This window comes from Taeniopygia guttata, chromosome 7 (genome assembly GCF_048771995.1).
Source record: "Taeniopygia guttata chromosome 7, bTaeGut7.mat, whole genome shotgun sequence".
Lineage (NCBI taxonomy): Eukaryota > Metazoa > Chordata > Aves > Passeriformes > Estrildidae > Taeniopygia > Taeniopygia guttata.
Genome location: NC_133032.1, coordinates 18836601 through 18854318, shown reverse-complemented (window position 1 = coordinate 18854318; position 17718 = coordinate 18836601). Strand labels below are relative to the sequence as shown.

The window sequence follows — 17718 nt, the reverse complement described above, 5'->3', positions numbered from 1 at the left end:
TCTAGATATTAAAGTAACATTGAAGAATTTAAAACACAAAGTACTACAGAAGTGCAAATTGATGCAGTTACGTGAAGTTTCATGAGCAGAATATATAAGCAAGGTTTTATATTAGTCAAGTCTTATTCTAAAGAATAAGTAGCAATCCTAATAAGACAGGAACTGTTGTTATTCCTTAATTGATTAAAGATAACAATGCTTCCCACTGTGCAATTTCAGATTAAATAAATGAGATACATTAAGTCACTAATCCCTTTGACTTTCAGCACAGGATGAATTCTTGCCTCATGAATATAAAATTCTGATAAGAATGAATATAAGATTCTGATAAAAAAAAAAGAACATTTTTGTCTTTAAATTTCTAAGGTTTATCTATCTAGATGTAGCACAACATGTAAACATAAAGGAAAGGTTTTGCACATGTTGATTCAAAAGCTTTGTACTTTTCCTTGTGAGCTGCCTGCGCACTTGGCTTCATGGCATTGATCCCACATATTTTGTTCAGGGATTTTTTTCCATATTACTGGGCTATGGCAGTTATTCCTAAGTAAAACCTGACATGCAAGATCATCATAATTTTACGTAAATCACACAGAGAATTCAGTATGATTAAAACATGTAGACAGTATGGAAAGGTTAGATTTATCCTAATTTTTTCTCTAATCTTCTGTTGTTTATAGATAGTATCTTTTGGTCAGTAAGATGAGATTTAGAATATTTTATATTCTCTCTGTAATCACAGTTCATTTGATATCTAATCTTTTATTTTCACTAGACCACAAAAACCTGTCTATGCCACCATTAAAAATATGGGCAATATTAACTGACATTTTTCAAACAGGTTTAAAGAGAAACTTTGGTTTCAAGGAGTGCATCTTGAACTTGACAGACCATAAGAGATTAACTTCAATTTGAGGCATGATCCCATTCTTCTGCCTGATGCAGTGGAACAGAAGATGGACTGAACTGCAAGATGCCTGATTCCTGAGCATGTTTGTGGTGTTTGCTGTGTCCATTAGTAGAGATTGGCCATGGGTGAGGAACAGATGAATTTTGGGTGCTATCCAAGATATATCTACATTTTTATTTTGTTTCTTTACAAATAAATCATTATTAAAATTCACCTGTGCACAGCATTTATTAGACAGTGATTTATAATTTCTTTTGGGTCTTCTCTGGATTGTTGGACAAATCTAACAGAAGGCGATGATGAAGAAAAGAAACATTCTCCTTCAAAATTGCAGATCTCCTTGGTGATTCACTAGTACCCACTACTGTATTCTTCTACAAATTCCATCAGTGGTATTAATTTCATATTTCTTATCAATAGGTCTTTCCACTAGGTAATATAGAGAATTAGGATTTAAAACAAAATTATCTTTTAACTACAGAATTCTTCAGTTTATTATATAGAGTGTTAATTATCATATTTCTAACAGCTTTGAGACATATTTTGGAGGTCAGCCACCAAAAGGAGTGGTCACTTATATTAGCAAATCTTTTCTAATGCTTGCTTAGTAGCTGGAAGGTCTTCAGGAAAGAGAAAGTCCCTCTAAGTTAGCATAATGGAGAAGCATTCCACTGCAATGCTTCTGCTTTCAGGACTAGATTAGTGTGACAATACAGTCCATGTCCAGCTGGTGCCTGCCATTGCAGTTCAAAGGAGTGGACTATGAAGTCATATTAGTGCTAGCTTCAAAGCACATTTTTAGTTTAGACAAGGACTCTTCAATAATAGAATTCCTTAAGAACCACAGTGTTTATTCAGGGTATTAAAAAAGCCCTGAACTGGAACTGAATCTTTGGATTTTAGGCCAGTCATTAGCATGACAAAGCATTAGCTTTGTCTCCATCTCTTGCATTCAGAGTTTAGGTGTGTTTTCCAATTTATCGCAAAGGTTCTTGTAAAGCAAGACAAGGACTTTTGTAGTGTCATCCACTTGTAGTATTTAAAAAAAGGTAGTTCAGGAAAAGCTCAATTTTGGATGGCTGTTTGGCTGTGACAACAGTAAACAAAACAGTCGCCCTTGCAAATAGCAGTTCTTGAGCTTGATCTGCCTGATTCAGATTTTCAAAGTCCCACCTTGGAAAATTTTGCGAAATGATTCACACTTCTAGGACTTCTGCTTCATTGCGTCCTCAACAGCTTGGCCAACACCACAGATACACACAGGTTCTGCATGTACTTTACAATTTCATGTTGTCCAGCATTCTGTCATTCTGTACATGCATGACTAGACCTGCTGTGGTTTTGCATATCACTGCAATACACTCACACTTCTCACTGGAAGCAGGGATTTAAAGAGTGCAGCATTTTTGTACTTCATCCAAGTAGATGTCATCTGTGCAAAACTGGGCCAAAATAACATATTTAAGAATTGCTTCAATCATAATATTAAAACATTAGACATTTTTCTCCATCAAGATGCAGTTTGGATAGCAGAAACTTAAATTTATCTTCAAGTTAAAGAACAGGCAGAGAGAGGAAATGAGCTGGAAAAAAATATCATGTACATGTCTTCACCTGATCACATAAATCACTTGCTTGACGTTATGGAAAAGTCAGTGGCATCCTGCCCGCAGAAGAGTCACAAGGCTATGTATATGTGCACATAAATATAGTAGCAGCAGACTGCAGTACTTGCTCCGCATATTTACCCTGTATCTCTCACGGATTTCTCCAAAATGGAATGAAGAAAAGTGTCCAACATCTTACAGATCCTATGCAATTGCCTTTCCAACTGAGTCCCTTGTTTGCATGTGTTATTTAGATTTAGAGATATCATAGAAAATACTGTGTTTCTAACTGTACTTACATTCAGAGGACTGAAAAAGTACATATCAGATGTCCATCCCCTTCTTCGCCACAAATTATAAACTTCCTAAATTAATGTTCTTTTCTCAGCTGGAACCCTTTAGTATGGCATATATGATTTCCTATTTAGAAATTGATTCTGCAAAAATAAAAGTGTAGAGTTCAGTGCTTGCTTTTCTTGGATGCTCATCAAATTTAAAGTATTGGGTTCTTTTTGCTTTTCCTTCATTGTTAGACTATGAGAAATAGATTAATATTTGAGGGTTTTTCCTCTTGAGTCACAAAACATAACTCAGGAAAAAAAAAGTTTTAAAGCTTCTTTAAATAATACATGGGGCAAACCAGAAGTCTGTGTATCTGTTCTTACTTACGGTTTTCTTACAAAATAGTAGAAAGTGGTTCTTATAAATAAATAAAGATTTATCAAATTTCTTTGGCCAATGAGTAACACAGCTATTGCTTCAACTGTTCCCAGAGAATGGATCCATTATGAAAAATGGTATGTCTGTTTGTTTCTTTTCATTTTACAAATCATAGATGTCCACAGATTTGTTAAAATGTTTCCAAAATTGATGAAATATGTATATATAATATCTATTAAATGCTAAGGACTCATATCTATTAAATGCTAAGGACATTAAATGCTAATGTCTCAATATTAGATAAAATATATTCCCAGTACAACAATATTAATTACTGTTTTGTGGAAGGAAATGGAACACTTAATGAGTATGTTCTTTACTCTGGGTGCGGGTTTTGTTAGTAGGGCCTGCTCTCTAAAGTGAAGCGCTGAGAAGGCAAATGTTTTTCTTTCTTCCTTGTTCCATGCGCGTAAATGTATGAGGATGATACATAAAGAAATAATATAAAAGGAAAATTTGTCAAAATTGACATCTATAAATCTCCTTAGGTATTTCAAAGGAGATGATATAAGTGACCCCTATCAACATGAAAGTAGTGAATAGGAACCCTGATAATGTGCAGTTTCCAGTAAGTTGTTCCCATATGAAACAGATAAAGTAATTGCAAAATTCACTTAGTGCCTTAGTTTTGTTTTCTATGTTGGAAGCAACTGAAAGTGCCTTCTTCAGAAACAATTTTTTGCAAGCAGGTTTTAGTTTGCCTTGAAAAAGTCTGATGTGTCTTGTATATTCAATTACAGTGGCTCAGATAAGAATCATAGGCACCTTAAAGGCAGCAGCCTTTCAAAAGCCAGTTGCAGCACACAAGCGTGGATATTCTTCTGCATACAATTCAATTTGTATTTGTAGGTTCTGTATTTAAAGTCCTAAAATTTTTCTTACAAAGTACTGTTTGTAGTATTAGCAGGGAAAGAGAAGCTGATAAGGGTAGTGGAAGTGTGATTCGATTTTAAGTCAGGATTTAGTGATTTAACAATTTAGAATTTTTTAGTTATTTCTAAGCTTAAAGAAAGTGGGGGGGAGGAAGGAAAGTAATTTTTTTCTAAAGTATATCTGGAAAACTGGAAATTCAACAAGAATATAATATATCAATATATTTTGGGTTCTGTTTTGTTGGTTCTATAAGGATGTAGGACAGCATTTTTTCAGTGAGAAGTTTTATGTGAAGTTCTAATTCATAACTCTCTTTGTTCACATAGTTGATCGAGGAGGGAGTAAAATGAAAATAGTAAATGAGAGGAGAGATAATAGTTTCTGTATATGAATGAATGGAAATGAGAAGTAAGGGAGACAGCACAAATGGAAGGAGAGAAGGGAATGGGAAAGGTACTTGGTTTTTTTACACAGTTTGTAAATTAGATAGACTAAGGGACCAGGCAAGAAAGCAGAATTTATGTTCCATTGGGTGTGCAGCTACTGCAGAGTACGCTGGCAGTACAACACTAGTAGTGTTTGACAAATAATGGCAAAGATAGTGAATTTTTTTTTAAGTATTAGGAAATTCCTCTCAAAAAAGCACAGTAAAAACTTGCTTAGGTAGCATTTAGAAATTTTAAGTGTTCAAGAAAAATTACTTTTTTCTTTAAACTCTGACTAGAGTCTTCAGCTTTCAAGGCATCATCATGTGGGCCTTATTAAAGCAGCTCCATGGATCAAGTCATTAGGGTTATTATAATTAATCAAAGTGATTCACACAGAGATTGCAGGTGTCCACACCACAGTGTTTCACTGTGTTAAATATCACCTGCTACTCCTTAAATGTGTTGTGGTCTACAATGTACCACATGTACTAAACATTGGCAATATAGAGTATATACTTCAAGCAGTAGCAGACTGAAGCAGATGTTGAAATTTTCATAACTATCCCAAATTTAAATGTCTTCCTGACAAAAAAAGTCTTTTTCATTATCTAGATCTGATTTTTGTTTGATGCTGGAGCAAAGAAATAATGTCATTTTTTACCATCAGTGTCTTAGCTACACACTAAGACTGAAGTCAGCCTTCTGATTTTTCTTGTGGGTACACTATGTGACACTAAACATGTAGAAATCACGTGATATCAATGTGACAGAAGACATATGGGATAAGTAATTCATATTTCCTTGAAGACAAGATAAATATTCCATTGTTCTGAAATTTCATTTCTGTATTTAAAGCAAAAAATTGAGAAGGTATAAACTTTTGTTGGAATGGAAGCAGATGATTAGAAGCAAATGTAAAAGTTAAAAAAAAGAAGGAACTTATTTTTTAAAATACAACATATTTGTATTCGAATGCAGGAAATTTTTCTCCTTGTAACTTATGAATTTTATCAGTCATTGTTGACTTCATGGAAATAGAAACATGAAATTCTGACCATCGTGACCATGAAAGCTTCAAAAGTGACAGGTTTGATATTTCTGTCATTTAAAAATGATCATATGTTCATAAACTTTTTAATTTTTTATTTGATTTAGACATCATCATTAAGCTGGCTGCATTGTTTAATTTTACAAATACTAGCCTGTGTTTTTCTTCAAGTTTGAATTTTCACTATTTAAGTGTTTAACTACAGAGAAAAACAACTGTTTTCTAATTTAGCAGGCATCTGTTTAGAAATAGACATACCCTTTACACAAGTTTCTTTGGACATTTTGATACATTTTTTTAATACAAGCTAGCTTGAACTCCCCCTCATTGCATAGAGATGCATTTGCTGTCGTACTAAGTCTTGTACAGAGTGATTAGGCTCTCTGAAATCTATTTGCAACAAGAAATTAAAAATGAGCTGTAGTACTCTGACTTTCAGCCACTGTGAGAGTTCAGGTAGTACCAGTGTAGAGACTGTTCCTCCAGTTTGTGTTGCTGTCGGTACTGCTGCACGCCAAAAGTAGCCATGAAGTTGCCACCTTATGGGATGGATAAATTGACTTTCAGTTCAAATTTCTGAAGTTATTTTATGAAATTGCAGCAATATGTTGTTTCTTATTTCCTTCAGATCTGCAAACTATAATACTAGGATGCCCCTGAAGGAATCATAGCAGTGAAACTCTCCCTCTCCTCACAACTCTTCCTTCAGGTTGTTTTCAAACACAAGTGCAGGTGATGGCACAAAATCCCAGTCTGTGTTTACTTAGCTGGATGTTCTCAGGGAGGACCTTTTCAATGTGGAACTTGGTAACTGCAGACTGAAGTCCTCGTTTTACCAAACCAGCTAAGCACATGTTTGATTTTAAGCAAGCAATTTTAAGTAGTCTTATGTGCCAATAATGTGCTTAATGAGTTTGCTAGATAGGCAGGAACAGAAACAGGCAGATGAGGTGGGGTGGTAAAACACCTCCCATTCCAGCCATAAACAAGAGGAGTCTTCTAACTCTGATGTTTGTCTCAGAAGCAACCTCCCTAATGGCACAATTAGCTGCATAGTCACAAAGCTGGGCTACTGAAGTTCACAAACCAGTATGCTGTTCCATGGTCTGAGGTCTGCACAAGGCCTACACAGGTCTAGAAAAAAGCTGTTAGACTTAAAATCTTCTTTCTTAAAAATGACAGTATTTTTCTGTTAATTTACTTTCACAAAAGTTGTGTTTCTGCACATTGCATGCTACTGTTTGTTATGCTTAACTGTTTGGAATATCCAACAGAAAAATTCTGAAGAAAACAAAAACAATCCTAGAGAAACAAATATATATATTACCAAACACAATTTTACAATTCAAAGTTATGGGAGAAAAGGTAGTTTAAATGGTGTATTCCAATAGTGTACAGCCACTTGTCTGAGCTCAGCTAACTTATTTAGCCTGGTGATTGACATATGCATTTGGTGTGGCTTCTTGGATGTTTTATCATGAAAGAAAGTAAGACTGAATCTTACTTGTCCATATGCCCCACTAAAATGCTTTTTATTGTTTTCTTTGTCTTGTGTTTATGAATTAGGAAATTTGCAATGTTAACTGCACTTGGTAAACTAAATTGAATTATAAATCAAAAGCTTTGTCAGGGCTGAGGTTTCCTCAGTGAATCCCTTTTGTGCTTCCAAAATTAGCATTGTCAATCAAAACCAACAGGTGGTGTATGGTTACAGAGAGTGAATCCCCTCTCACAAGAAACTTTCTTTCAGGAACCAATCAGAACTGGCACTGACATGATGAGGCAGACGTGTCAGCAGAGCTGGGGTATATAAAGCGAAACAACTATGTTAGCACTTCTGAGCAGTCGTGCATTCCCCGCCTCGCCTCGGGTGTAGGGATTGCAAAAAAACAAAACTACACTGTCAAGACTGTGTAGTTTTGTTTTTATGATTAGAGGCTCTTCAATTCTCATGCTGGGATTGTCTAAAAAAATCTTACTCTGGATAAGGACGTCGTTCAAGAAGATTTCGTTGGGCTTAGCCCACTCTTGCAGGCACTTTGAGAGATCAGGTTAGTAGCATGTTTCTGCTGGTGTCATAAGTGTTTTATCAGTCATTAATAATTCTGATACAATCTATTATTTATAAATTTTCCCACAGGGGGTTGTGGATTTCAGGGTATAGACATGAAACATTTAAATTCTCTGTCAAGGTTATAGCCTTAATTTCTGGAGTAAGCTTTGATAACTCACAGCAAAATGTTTTTTTCCAGTGTATTATTTCATTGCTAAAGACCACATAAATTAAGATTTTAAAAGTGCACGGAAACATGTGCTTGACTTTAAAACTCCTTTCTTTTGGGAGTGTTCAAGGTTATGCTGCTGAGAGATAAACTGAGAAGCTCCAAGAATAGCTCTGATAAAATGCACATGGTATCAGCTAAGTGCTGATGACTTTTTAAGGAAAACAACTGCTAAGGTATCAGTTACACGGCAGCTCTGGAACACTTGTCTGCTGTCATTCATGGCTGTGAAGGTTATTTCTGGAACATGACATTTTAGATGCATACTTTCAATTCTAATTATACAAGAAGCCTTATAAGATCAGATCTTCATCACCAGAATTTGCTTGGGCAAAGAGATATAGAAACTTTGTGGGAACTCAATGGAAATTCTTCTTAATTATTTCTGATCTCTTCTGGAAACTACATATATATATATGTGAGGTTTCATAATGTTTAATTGTATTGCAAAATTATTCCCATTTATTTTAGCTGACCTTCAAAACATAGTTATAACTGAACCTGAAAATCCCAATCCAATATCCAGTTCTGCCCTTATACTCTTATTGCATGTATGTACCAGGCCCTGCTTTGTATGAAGGAACTCATGTAATGAAGAATTTTCAACCCTGTGAAAGGTGGAATAAATTTGACTCATAGTGAAAAAAACTTCATTTTCTCATTTTTAATTTAAGCTTGGGACTGTCACAAAATCAGGCACAAGAGCAAAAGTAAATGGGAAGTAAATATATGAGTAAGTTTGCCTTGCAGTATTGTGGCAATACTCCATTATCATACATAATGGATGTATGATAATATTAGGAAGATAAGAGCCACATTTTTAAAAACTGCACAATTCAATATCAGTTAAATAGGTGATGCAAATATAAAATATCAACACACAAGCTTTTCTAGTGTCAGAGTGTTATTTCAAAGTAGGATCTTGTGGCATAGCAAGAGAAAGCAAACTTTCTTTCAGATTTCACATGGATTTGCAGTTGTTCAAGCCATCAGTGTCAGTGGCTACTTTATATCCTAGCTCACATTTCGAAGGTGGCTGTCCTCCCATATTCAAAATTCCACTGAGATACTCTCTAAGAAAGAGGAGCATTTTATCTGCATCTTTAATACCAATATACTTCTGTAAAGTGGAATTATTCAGTACTTACAGAGTGCTTTTAAAATAGAGTCTTTTGGCATTATTGCATTATTAATAATGCAACATTTAGTAATATAATTATTTATTATTAATAATTTATTATTAATGTATTTTTGCATTATTAAGCTAAATACATTGTAGACTTCCACATTTCTTTCAACTGCTTCTTAGTGACTTAGTTGTCTTGTCATCGCAGAATGCAAATATTTTGCACCAGCAAAATATTATTTTAAATTATACAGTGTGATTTTTTCCTGTCAGATAAAACAAGTTAGTAGACAAAGAGAGGCAGCCTGAATGACCTGTGGAAGCTCACACAATGAGTCAAGCAGAATTTTTGTCTCCTGCTGCATACTTGCAATGCCAAAGCACAGCTCCACTGAATATAATGGTTTCCCATCCAATTCAGCCAAGCATGTTCCAAGTGTAATTTGCTATACAAGTTATTCAAAACCCACAATCTTTTCATTTCCCCAAGTCATTCTGATTTAAAACTGAGAAGAGTAAATTCTTCAGAGAATAGTTACATATATGCTTAAAATCTTGCAAGAAGTGTGTGGATATAGTAACATTTCCACCATTGAAATGTAATTATGGGGTTTTTTTGCTTGCAGAGTGCCTGTAAAGATGACGACGAAAGCACCAACATTTACACAGCCGTTACAAAGCGTTGTGGCACTGGAGGGTAGTGCCGCAACCTTTGAGGCTCATATTAGTGGTAAGGTTTTGATTCATTCTTCCAAGATTTGCTATTGTTTAGCACAAATTTATTTTCTAATGTTAATGCTAAGAAAAATGATCACACTTTTCATAGTAATCTGGTATGAATGGGTAAAAATGAGTGCTGAAATACGGGTATATATCCTTACCATACAGTGCTGAACAGCTCCTTTAAATGTATATGCATAAAAATGCATACTGCCCTAGTAAGGGAACTTCATGCAACTGCAGAAAGAATAATCTCATTTGGATGAAAACTGGGCAGAACTAGAAGTCAGAGTGCAAAAAGCAGGGTTTATGCTAGCTCTTCCAAGACCTTTTATTAAGCCTATCTCTAGCTATGCTGTATTTCTGCTTCCTGTGCCCTTAAGTTTACCTAATTCCAGTGTTCTAGGAGGTGGATTAAAAGCACAAAATCTAGGCCCAACTAGCCACTGAAGAGGGCAGAAAACCCTAGTATGCTAAAATGTGTAGGGTGATCATGATGGTAGCACAAGGCTGGATTAATATAATTTAAGTTGCCCGTGCAATTTAAAGATACCACACAATTTAAAGGATACTTGATTTCTCCAGTCTAAATACTACTCAAACGCCCTATCTTATGCAAAACACCAAGCAAACCCCTGAGATAGCATTACCAGAGACCCAACACCCTGTTCTAAGAGACCAAACACCCTGCTCTGAGTGTCTCTGACCTCGGCAGTGACTAAGGAGAAATGACACGTGTTCCTGCTGGTGGAATTATATTGTCTTACAGGCATTAGCAATGTGATGATCCACATACCATAAAGCACTACTCAGATGCTCTGTGACAGGTGCAAACACATGATCTGTGCAACTATAAAGATCTCTGACATCTATGGGCCATGTATTTCATCCCTTGGTCCCTTTGCATAACACTGGCTCACACAAGGTGTTTGAGCATGTTCTGCAGTCTCCATCTGTGACATTTTTTCATGCCATGTTCTATTATTTGGCCATTATTCTTCAGTTAATTGCTCTGTTTTTTTCTTCTTGCCTCTACACTGTAAATCTTCTGTGAATAATGAATACCTAAAAAATATCACCAGAAAAAGATAGGATGCTAGTATTATTATTCAATGTGTGATTTTGGCTAATTTCATATTGTGATATTATGGAGTACTTGGGAGGGGAACTTGATTTCTTTCTAAGTGAAGATACAGCAGTATTTCTAATAGCATATGCCATATCTGTATGTTAGTCTCAAATATCTTGTGAGCCAACCTCTTGTTAGGTTTTTTTCACATTGTGAGATTCTGGTATATCCTTCCTGCCCTAAAAACATCCTCCGGCTTTGAAAGATCTGACAGTAGCTTGGCATTTAATTTTCTACAGCATAAAAATCAGGAAAGGTTTTTACTATAACTAATTGCATAAATAAAGGACTACCCAGATTTATCCTGCTGTAATGTCTACCCATTCTATCTGTCATTAATTATTGTTTGTTTAAAAATCAGAATTTTTCTCTATCTCTAATAACACTGGTCCATTATATACAGGTCAAGTATTAATACAGAGCAACAGTACAAGTGTGAAGAGCTCAGTTAATCTAAGAGTATCAAGAAGAGCTTAGCAACCACCTGAGATGTAATTTTGCTGTGTGTAAACTAGAACAAATGAACTGTGCTGCTGTTTAGAATGTGAATTAAGTGTCACATTACAAAGGGATGATATCAGATGACTATACCCAGCATGTAACAGAAAGCACAGAACACACAAGCCCTGTTATTAAAAGCAGCAAACGCCAGAGCACTCAGGACACTGTCACAGGCAGAGTCCTACTTGGTCACCAGTGACTGAGTCATGAGACAAGAAAGTCAGAAGTGTTGCTGACATCAGAACTGTGCCAAGCTCATGTCTCTACAGTACTGATGGAGTTTGAATTACTTCATAAGGAACTAACCTGTGCACTGCTTGCCTTTTTTGAACTGGTATTTTCAGGTATTACCCAGTGCAAAACGGTCTTTCCATAGAGCTTGTTTTTGAAAGCAGCACATAGATCATACACAAGTTGGCAGGCCCTCTCACATCATGGTCAGGAAAGTCTTAATGAATTCAATTACTTAAGTGGTGAATTTGAGGCACTTCAGGTCGATTTTCTTCTTTTTGGTATTAAAGTTAAAAAGACCTTAAGGACAGTTTTAAAATGAAAAACAATTGTCCTAATCAGTAACAGTCAAATCATAGTGTATTTGGGACACGTAGAAGTAAAACCCTACTCCATATACCAGGCACATATATCCATAATTTAAGTTAGATCATACCTAGCTCTGTGACCTAGGACTAGCAGGGTGCTAGTACATTTGTGGAGTTGAGTTTTTAATATAAACTTAGGCTCAGATTTCTAAAATGGCTTCTAGCTTTGGATCCCTTGTACATAGCAGTTTGAGACATCAAAATAGACTCAATTTTAAAAGTGCAGGCCTTTTTCAACCTGTCACAGAAATTCCCATTTTTGCTAATCATCATATAATACCACTGCAAGAAAATATAACTTTTGACAATGTTTCAAGAAATTCACTGTTGAGGATATGTTTTGGGAGGTTGCCTAGCTTAAATCATTCTAAAACTAGTTTTCACAAATATTGAAGGCACATAGTTCTGAATTAAATCACTGGGGTCTGCTGCATACTCTAAGTTTATGATGACAATGCCCAAGTTGCCCTACACCAATAGCACAAAATTGAATTATACCATCCCATCAGGACTGTTTGATAACTTCCATCTGTGAAATTGACAATGCTTAAATGTACTTTTACCCTTTTGATTTCTAATCCTTCCTAAAACTGTCCACATTTTCCTTCTCTGTGCGTGTGTGTTCCTGTTTTACATTTCTCTAAATATCAGTGCTTTACTGTGAATAAGATTTTAAACTTTCCTAACCAAGTCTGATGGGACTGCAGTGAACCAGTGAAAGTCTTAATCTACATATTGGCTTCTCTTTCACTTTAGTCTCATACAGTCATTTTCCTTGCACATCGAATTCCCTAATAATTTATTCAGTTTATAGGAAGGATACTCTAGAAAGGAAGAAGAATTCTGTGCACCTGGGATTTTCCAAACAACAGACATTAGAACTGGGAAAATTAATTCAGCCGTAAATGCAGTCTCAGATCTCTTTCCTCAGCCCCCATGCAGTGCAACTGGTAATTTGGGTTGAGTAGAGATATACATGAAGTGAATTTGGGAAGATTTTAATTTTGAAGAAATTATGTTCTAGAACTACAAAACAGACTTTGAGCTGGAACCATCTCCTTAAATTACCTGTTTTCCTTATGTGGTTCATATAAGAATTTTACGTGTTCATCAAATGGATTTAAGTCACTCAATAAATTTGGCTGATTAGAGTGCTGAGAAGAGAAATTTCCGCAAGCAATCTAAAATCATCATTTAAAGCCAAAAATCAGCTGTTATTAAAATTGAAATTTTTCTGACCCAAAGACTCTTGCTCATGACCCTGACAAAAAAGAATAATATATTTGAACAACAGTTGATTCCAGATGACTGCTGTTGATCAAATTCAAAAAATTCCAGAAGAAAGAAATTAAAACCCCTAAAACTTTGTTAGCATTTGTTTTTAATGTCTACAGCAGCCACTTTTTCTGTCACTTCATTTACTAGGATTAGAATATATGCTTCATTTGGTTGGAAGTACTGAACTTATTACCTCCAGACTATTGGACTGGATAAATATGCTAACAATAAGCAATCTTACTTAGATAATAGCAAATACATTTTAAAAATACCTCACATTAATTAATTCATCCTCTTCATGATTTTTATGGACTTCTATTTCTTAGTAAGATTGCTAAACTCTGAAGTTTTCTCATTATTCAAGTGATTTAATAAACACAGGAGCCAGTGCAGCTGCCCTATGCTCTGTGCATTTTAGAGACCTTTCTGAAAACAAATTTCTTTGCCACTGTGGCACTGGACATATATCTGCACCTATGGCATTATGCTCCACCACAACTGTGTATATATGGTAATTTTTTTATGTCTGGCATTTCATAGTGTCTTGATCTCTCCGTTTGTCTTCCTTTTTCTGTAGGTTTCCCAGTTCCTGAGGTGAACTGGTTTCGGGATGGCCAGGTTCTCTCTGCTGCAACTCTGCCCGGTGTGCAGATCTCGTTTAGTGATGGCCGCGCTAGACTGGTGATCCCCACCGTGACAGAAGCCAACAGCGGGAGATACACTGTGCAAGCCACCAATGGATCTGGGCAAGCAACTAGTACTGCTGAGCTGCTTGTCACAGGTACACAGCAGCCAAAGAAAGGCACCTCTCTCTGCCTGCTAACAGTGTGAGGGAGATTTTCACATAACGAAATAGTTCAGAGTTCAAGTGCATGATCAGCAAAAAATAGCAAACCACATTTCTTTTCTTAAAGCAGTCTAGAACTCAGCACCTGTTCTCACCATTAATGTCTAACAGTGTCCTTTACATTTTAACTCTATAAAGTTTAATCTTGATCTCACAAATTCATATTCAGCCCTTATACATGTAGCTCCTTATGGTCTGTCATGCTGACTACATTGAAATTGCCCACGAAAGAGAGGATGAAGTTCTGTGGGATGGAGCCATTAATGATATCTAATGGTATCAATGATACTTAGCGGAATAAGCCACAAAAAGGGCCATACTGAGAGACTGTGCTTATTGCCTATGGTTACAAGCAATGTGTCTGTAATTCTACAAAAATTTGCAATCACAGGTGTAATCAAAAATAATATTTTGAACATTTCAGAAGGTACTATAATATGTCAGTAGCATGTGAAGAAGATACAGACCTCGCACACTTCTAGTATGAAAGTATCTAGTACTTGCCATTCTTTTTAACAGACACTATTGCTTTTCTATTTACTTCTTCAATTAAAATGCAGCTGCAACAGCACCACCAAACTTCTCACAACGACTACAGAGCATGACTGCAAGACAGGGAAGTCAAGTTCGACTTGACGTGAGAGTGACTGGAATCCCTACACCTGTGGTGAAGTTCTATCGGGATGGAGTAGAAATTAAAAGTTCCCCCGATTTTAAAATTTTACAAGAAGGAGACCTTTACAGCTTAATAATTGCAGAAGCATATCCTGAAGACTCCGGCACCTATTCCGTAAATGCCACAAATAGTGTGGGACGTGCTACTTCAACAGCTGAATTGCTAATTCAAGGTAACAGAGCTGAAGCTGCAGGCAATGAAAATCAGAGCATTAATGGTAGTGGTGCAATGTGCACCACTTCATTGCAGTTATATCAACAAGTTAATTTATAATTTCTTTCTCAAGAGTTATTAACTTGTTGTAAATAAAAGCAATGTCTTTGATGAAACTTGCCAAAGATTTGTGCCAGAGATTTAAACAGACCTTTTCTCCAGAATGGGTCTTCCTTAAGGAGAGGTTATAGTTGATGGAAAAAGTGTGGGATACCTTGAGTTCTTTTCATTGAGTTCTGCAAATCTCTCAAAGTTTTATTTGTAAGTTGGCTTTGATACAATAGAGATATTAGACTGCATAGCTGTACATGGTCTTGTAAAGGAGGCTGGTAAGGATGAAGACAGTTCTTAGAGAATTGTGGCAGGGAAACATGCTACCTAGAGCAGTCCTGCTTGGATTTCACCTCAGTCAGGCTTAGAGACTCTGTAATCATTTTAGATCCAGGACTGATATGAAGAATCTACAATTAATGTATTTTGTTTTCCTTTGAGTTTTTTTCCTAATGACTTGGTAATGCAATAATACTGTTTCAACTGTTTTCATAATTATCTATCTATAGATACTGAAGGCAAAACAGATGGTTGTTTAATTATTATTCTGTTGTATATGTAAGTTTTTATATAATTGGAGTTGACCATTCATTTATTTCTGTTTATTGATTGTTGCCATATGCAATTCTTCTGACCATGTTTTCTTTCAAAAGGCGAGGAAGAAGCCGTTCCTGCTAAAAAGACAAAGACAATTGTTTCGACTGCTCAGATTTCACAAACAAGACAAGCCAGAATTGAAAAGGTATAATTTTCAAAAACAAAGCAGATATGGCTAAAATGTGGAGGATTACTCCTACAGTCCCTCACCCTAGTTTTCCTTTTCTTGTTTTTCATTGTAGAAGACTGAAGCCCACTTTGATGCCAGATCACTTACAAGTGTTGAAATGGTTATAGAAGGTGCAACTACCCAACAGCTCCCACACAAGGCACCTCCACGAATGCCTCCTAGACCTACATCAAAATCACCAACCCCGACAACTGCTGCAAAAGCACAAATGGCACGACAGCAATCACCATCGCCCGTTAGACAATCACCATCACCTGTAAGACATGTCAGAGCACCAACACCTTCACCAGTAAGGTAATATTACTATTATTTTGGGTAATATTGCTTTTGGAATCACTTTTACATATAGAAGTAATGCTGTAGAATGAGAGCACAGTATAAAATGAAAGAATGCATCAACTTTAATGACCGATTTTTTTCTCTCATTGTGAGCTGTAATGCACTATATTTGCCACTGCTATATAAATGTAGGTCACCTATGTAGACTTCTATCTCCTATTGTAGAAAATCCCATTTGATTGCTCTACACAGAGCCAAAGTAGCATTCACAGCGCAATTTCATGATGAAACAAAAAAAACCCAATAGAGCAGTTGAATCTCGATTATTTTAGATGAACAGAGAGAAGAGCAATGACACTGATGAGTAGCAAACAGAACAAAACGATATGTAAAAAAAAGTTGAGCTCATGTTCCATGTATCTACTGGTAATAACTACAGAAATAATATTTTGAAGGTAGGCAAGCTAAATGTGGTTATGGAAAAATGAAGTTTATCTCTGCTGTGTAGAAGGTCTAGAGAGGGAAAGTGATTTGAAGAGCAAGGCTCATGGTCTGGGAGACGCCATGAGGTCTGTGCTGAGGGGCAGGTAAAGAAAAGAGTGTTTTGAAAGCCCTTCAGTTTCAGAATCCTGAAGTACCAGAATCATGGAAGGAATGTCTCCAAGCTGAATGCTCAGAAGAGCTCATTTAAGTTGCCAGAGCTGGGTGTGCAGGTGAATTTTCCCCATTGATAATAACTTGCAAACAGGAATAAGTGGATCAATAACAGGCAGCAGTAACTAACAAACTGCATAAATGAAAAAGGAATTCAATAGCGACATCTAGAGCACATATAGAGCTAGAAATTTGCCCTCCCTTGCTATACAGATCCCTTTTAGACATACAACACGTTAGAAAAAACTAAATCTAAATATTAACATGATGCTGCTGCCCCCTACTGCTGCTATTTATTAACATTCTCTGGGAAATACAGCGCAAAAAATTCCACTCAAAGAAATTATAAGTTAGAAAGCCTGTTTAAGAATTTTGGAAAATGCTTTAAAACTGTATGCTGGGATTAGGACTGAAGTTTTAGAATATCAAATTTAGAAACTAGCATTTTCCAAGTGGCTATAAATTATTGTGTATGAGATCTGTAAATGTAAGTGCAGGGAAAAATATTAGGCACTGATAAGAAATTTGCCTGGATTGTGGGTCCATATATGGGTTAACACATGAAAATAAGATGTAGTACAGGAGTTCATCCAGTTGTTTTGCTACGTGGTTGCCACATGACATTTTTCTAAAGACTGGTTACAATTACGATTTTGTGTCTCTACAGAGACTGGACCATGAATGTATTATGTAGTATTTACAACTGTGAGCCTTCTGTATTATTCCTATTAGAAGAAATAAGATAGAGCAAATGCAAAATCACTTGTGTATTTCAAATATATTTGGTTGACTGAAATTTATTTTGCCATTTGTTCTTATTTCTTTTTGGAAACTAAGCTACTACAAAGACATGTTAAAATTATGAGAATGACAAGAATTAGGTGTAATGTTAAAAAAAAAAGTTAGACATAATTTACAAGCAGAACCTCTCAAAAACCTTTCTTAAAATGAAACCACACAATAATGGAGATACCCTGTTATGGGGAGTGA

At 35.9% G+C, this 17718-nt stretch overlaps 2 protein-coding genes across 9 annotated transcripts in view; both read left to right on the top strand.

Moving 5' to 3' along the window:
- CCDC141 (coiled-coil domain containing 141) overlaps positions 1-1123 on the top strand; it is a 65368-nt gene extending 64245 nt beyond the window's left edge. For all 4 annotated transcript variants that reach the window (XM_072932307.1, XM_072932308.1, XM_072932309.1 and 1 more), the window contains one exon: positions 842-1123. In XM_072932307.1, the coding sequence (XP_072788408.1) occupies positions 842-896 (55 nt within the window). In that variant the 3' untranslated portion in view covers positions 897-1123. The remainder of the gene's footprint in view (positions 1-841) is intronic.
- Positions 1124-7381: 6258 nt separating this feature from the next.
- The window catches only part of TTN (titin), a 239364-nt gene continuing 229027 nt past the window's right edge, over positions 7382-17718 (top strand). For 2 of the 5 annotated variants that reach the window (XM_072932288.1, XM_072932287.1), the window contains exons 1-6: positions 7384-7637; positions 9621-9724; positions 13799-14002; positions 14629-14916; positions 15662-15750; positions 15848-16089. In XM_072932288.1, coding sequence (XP_072788389.1) covers positions 9634-9724; positions 13799-14002; positions 14629-14916; positions 15662-15750; positions 15848-16089 — 914 coding nt within the window. In that variant the 5' untranslated portion in view covers positions 7384-7637; positions 9621-9633. Of the gene's footprint in view, positions 7638-9620; positions 9725-13798; positions 14003-14628; positions 14917-15661; positions 15751-15847; positions 16090-17718 lie in introns of all 5 variants that reach the window. The other 3 variants (XM_072932290.1, XM_072932289.1, XM_072932291.1) reach the window with 3 other exon arrangements.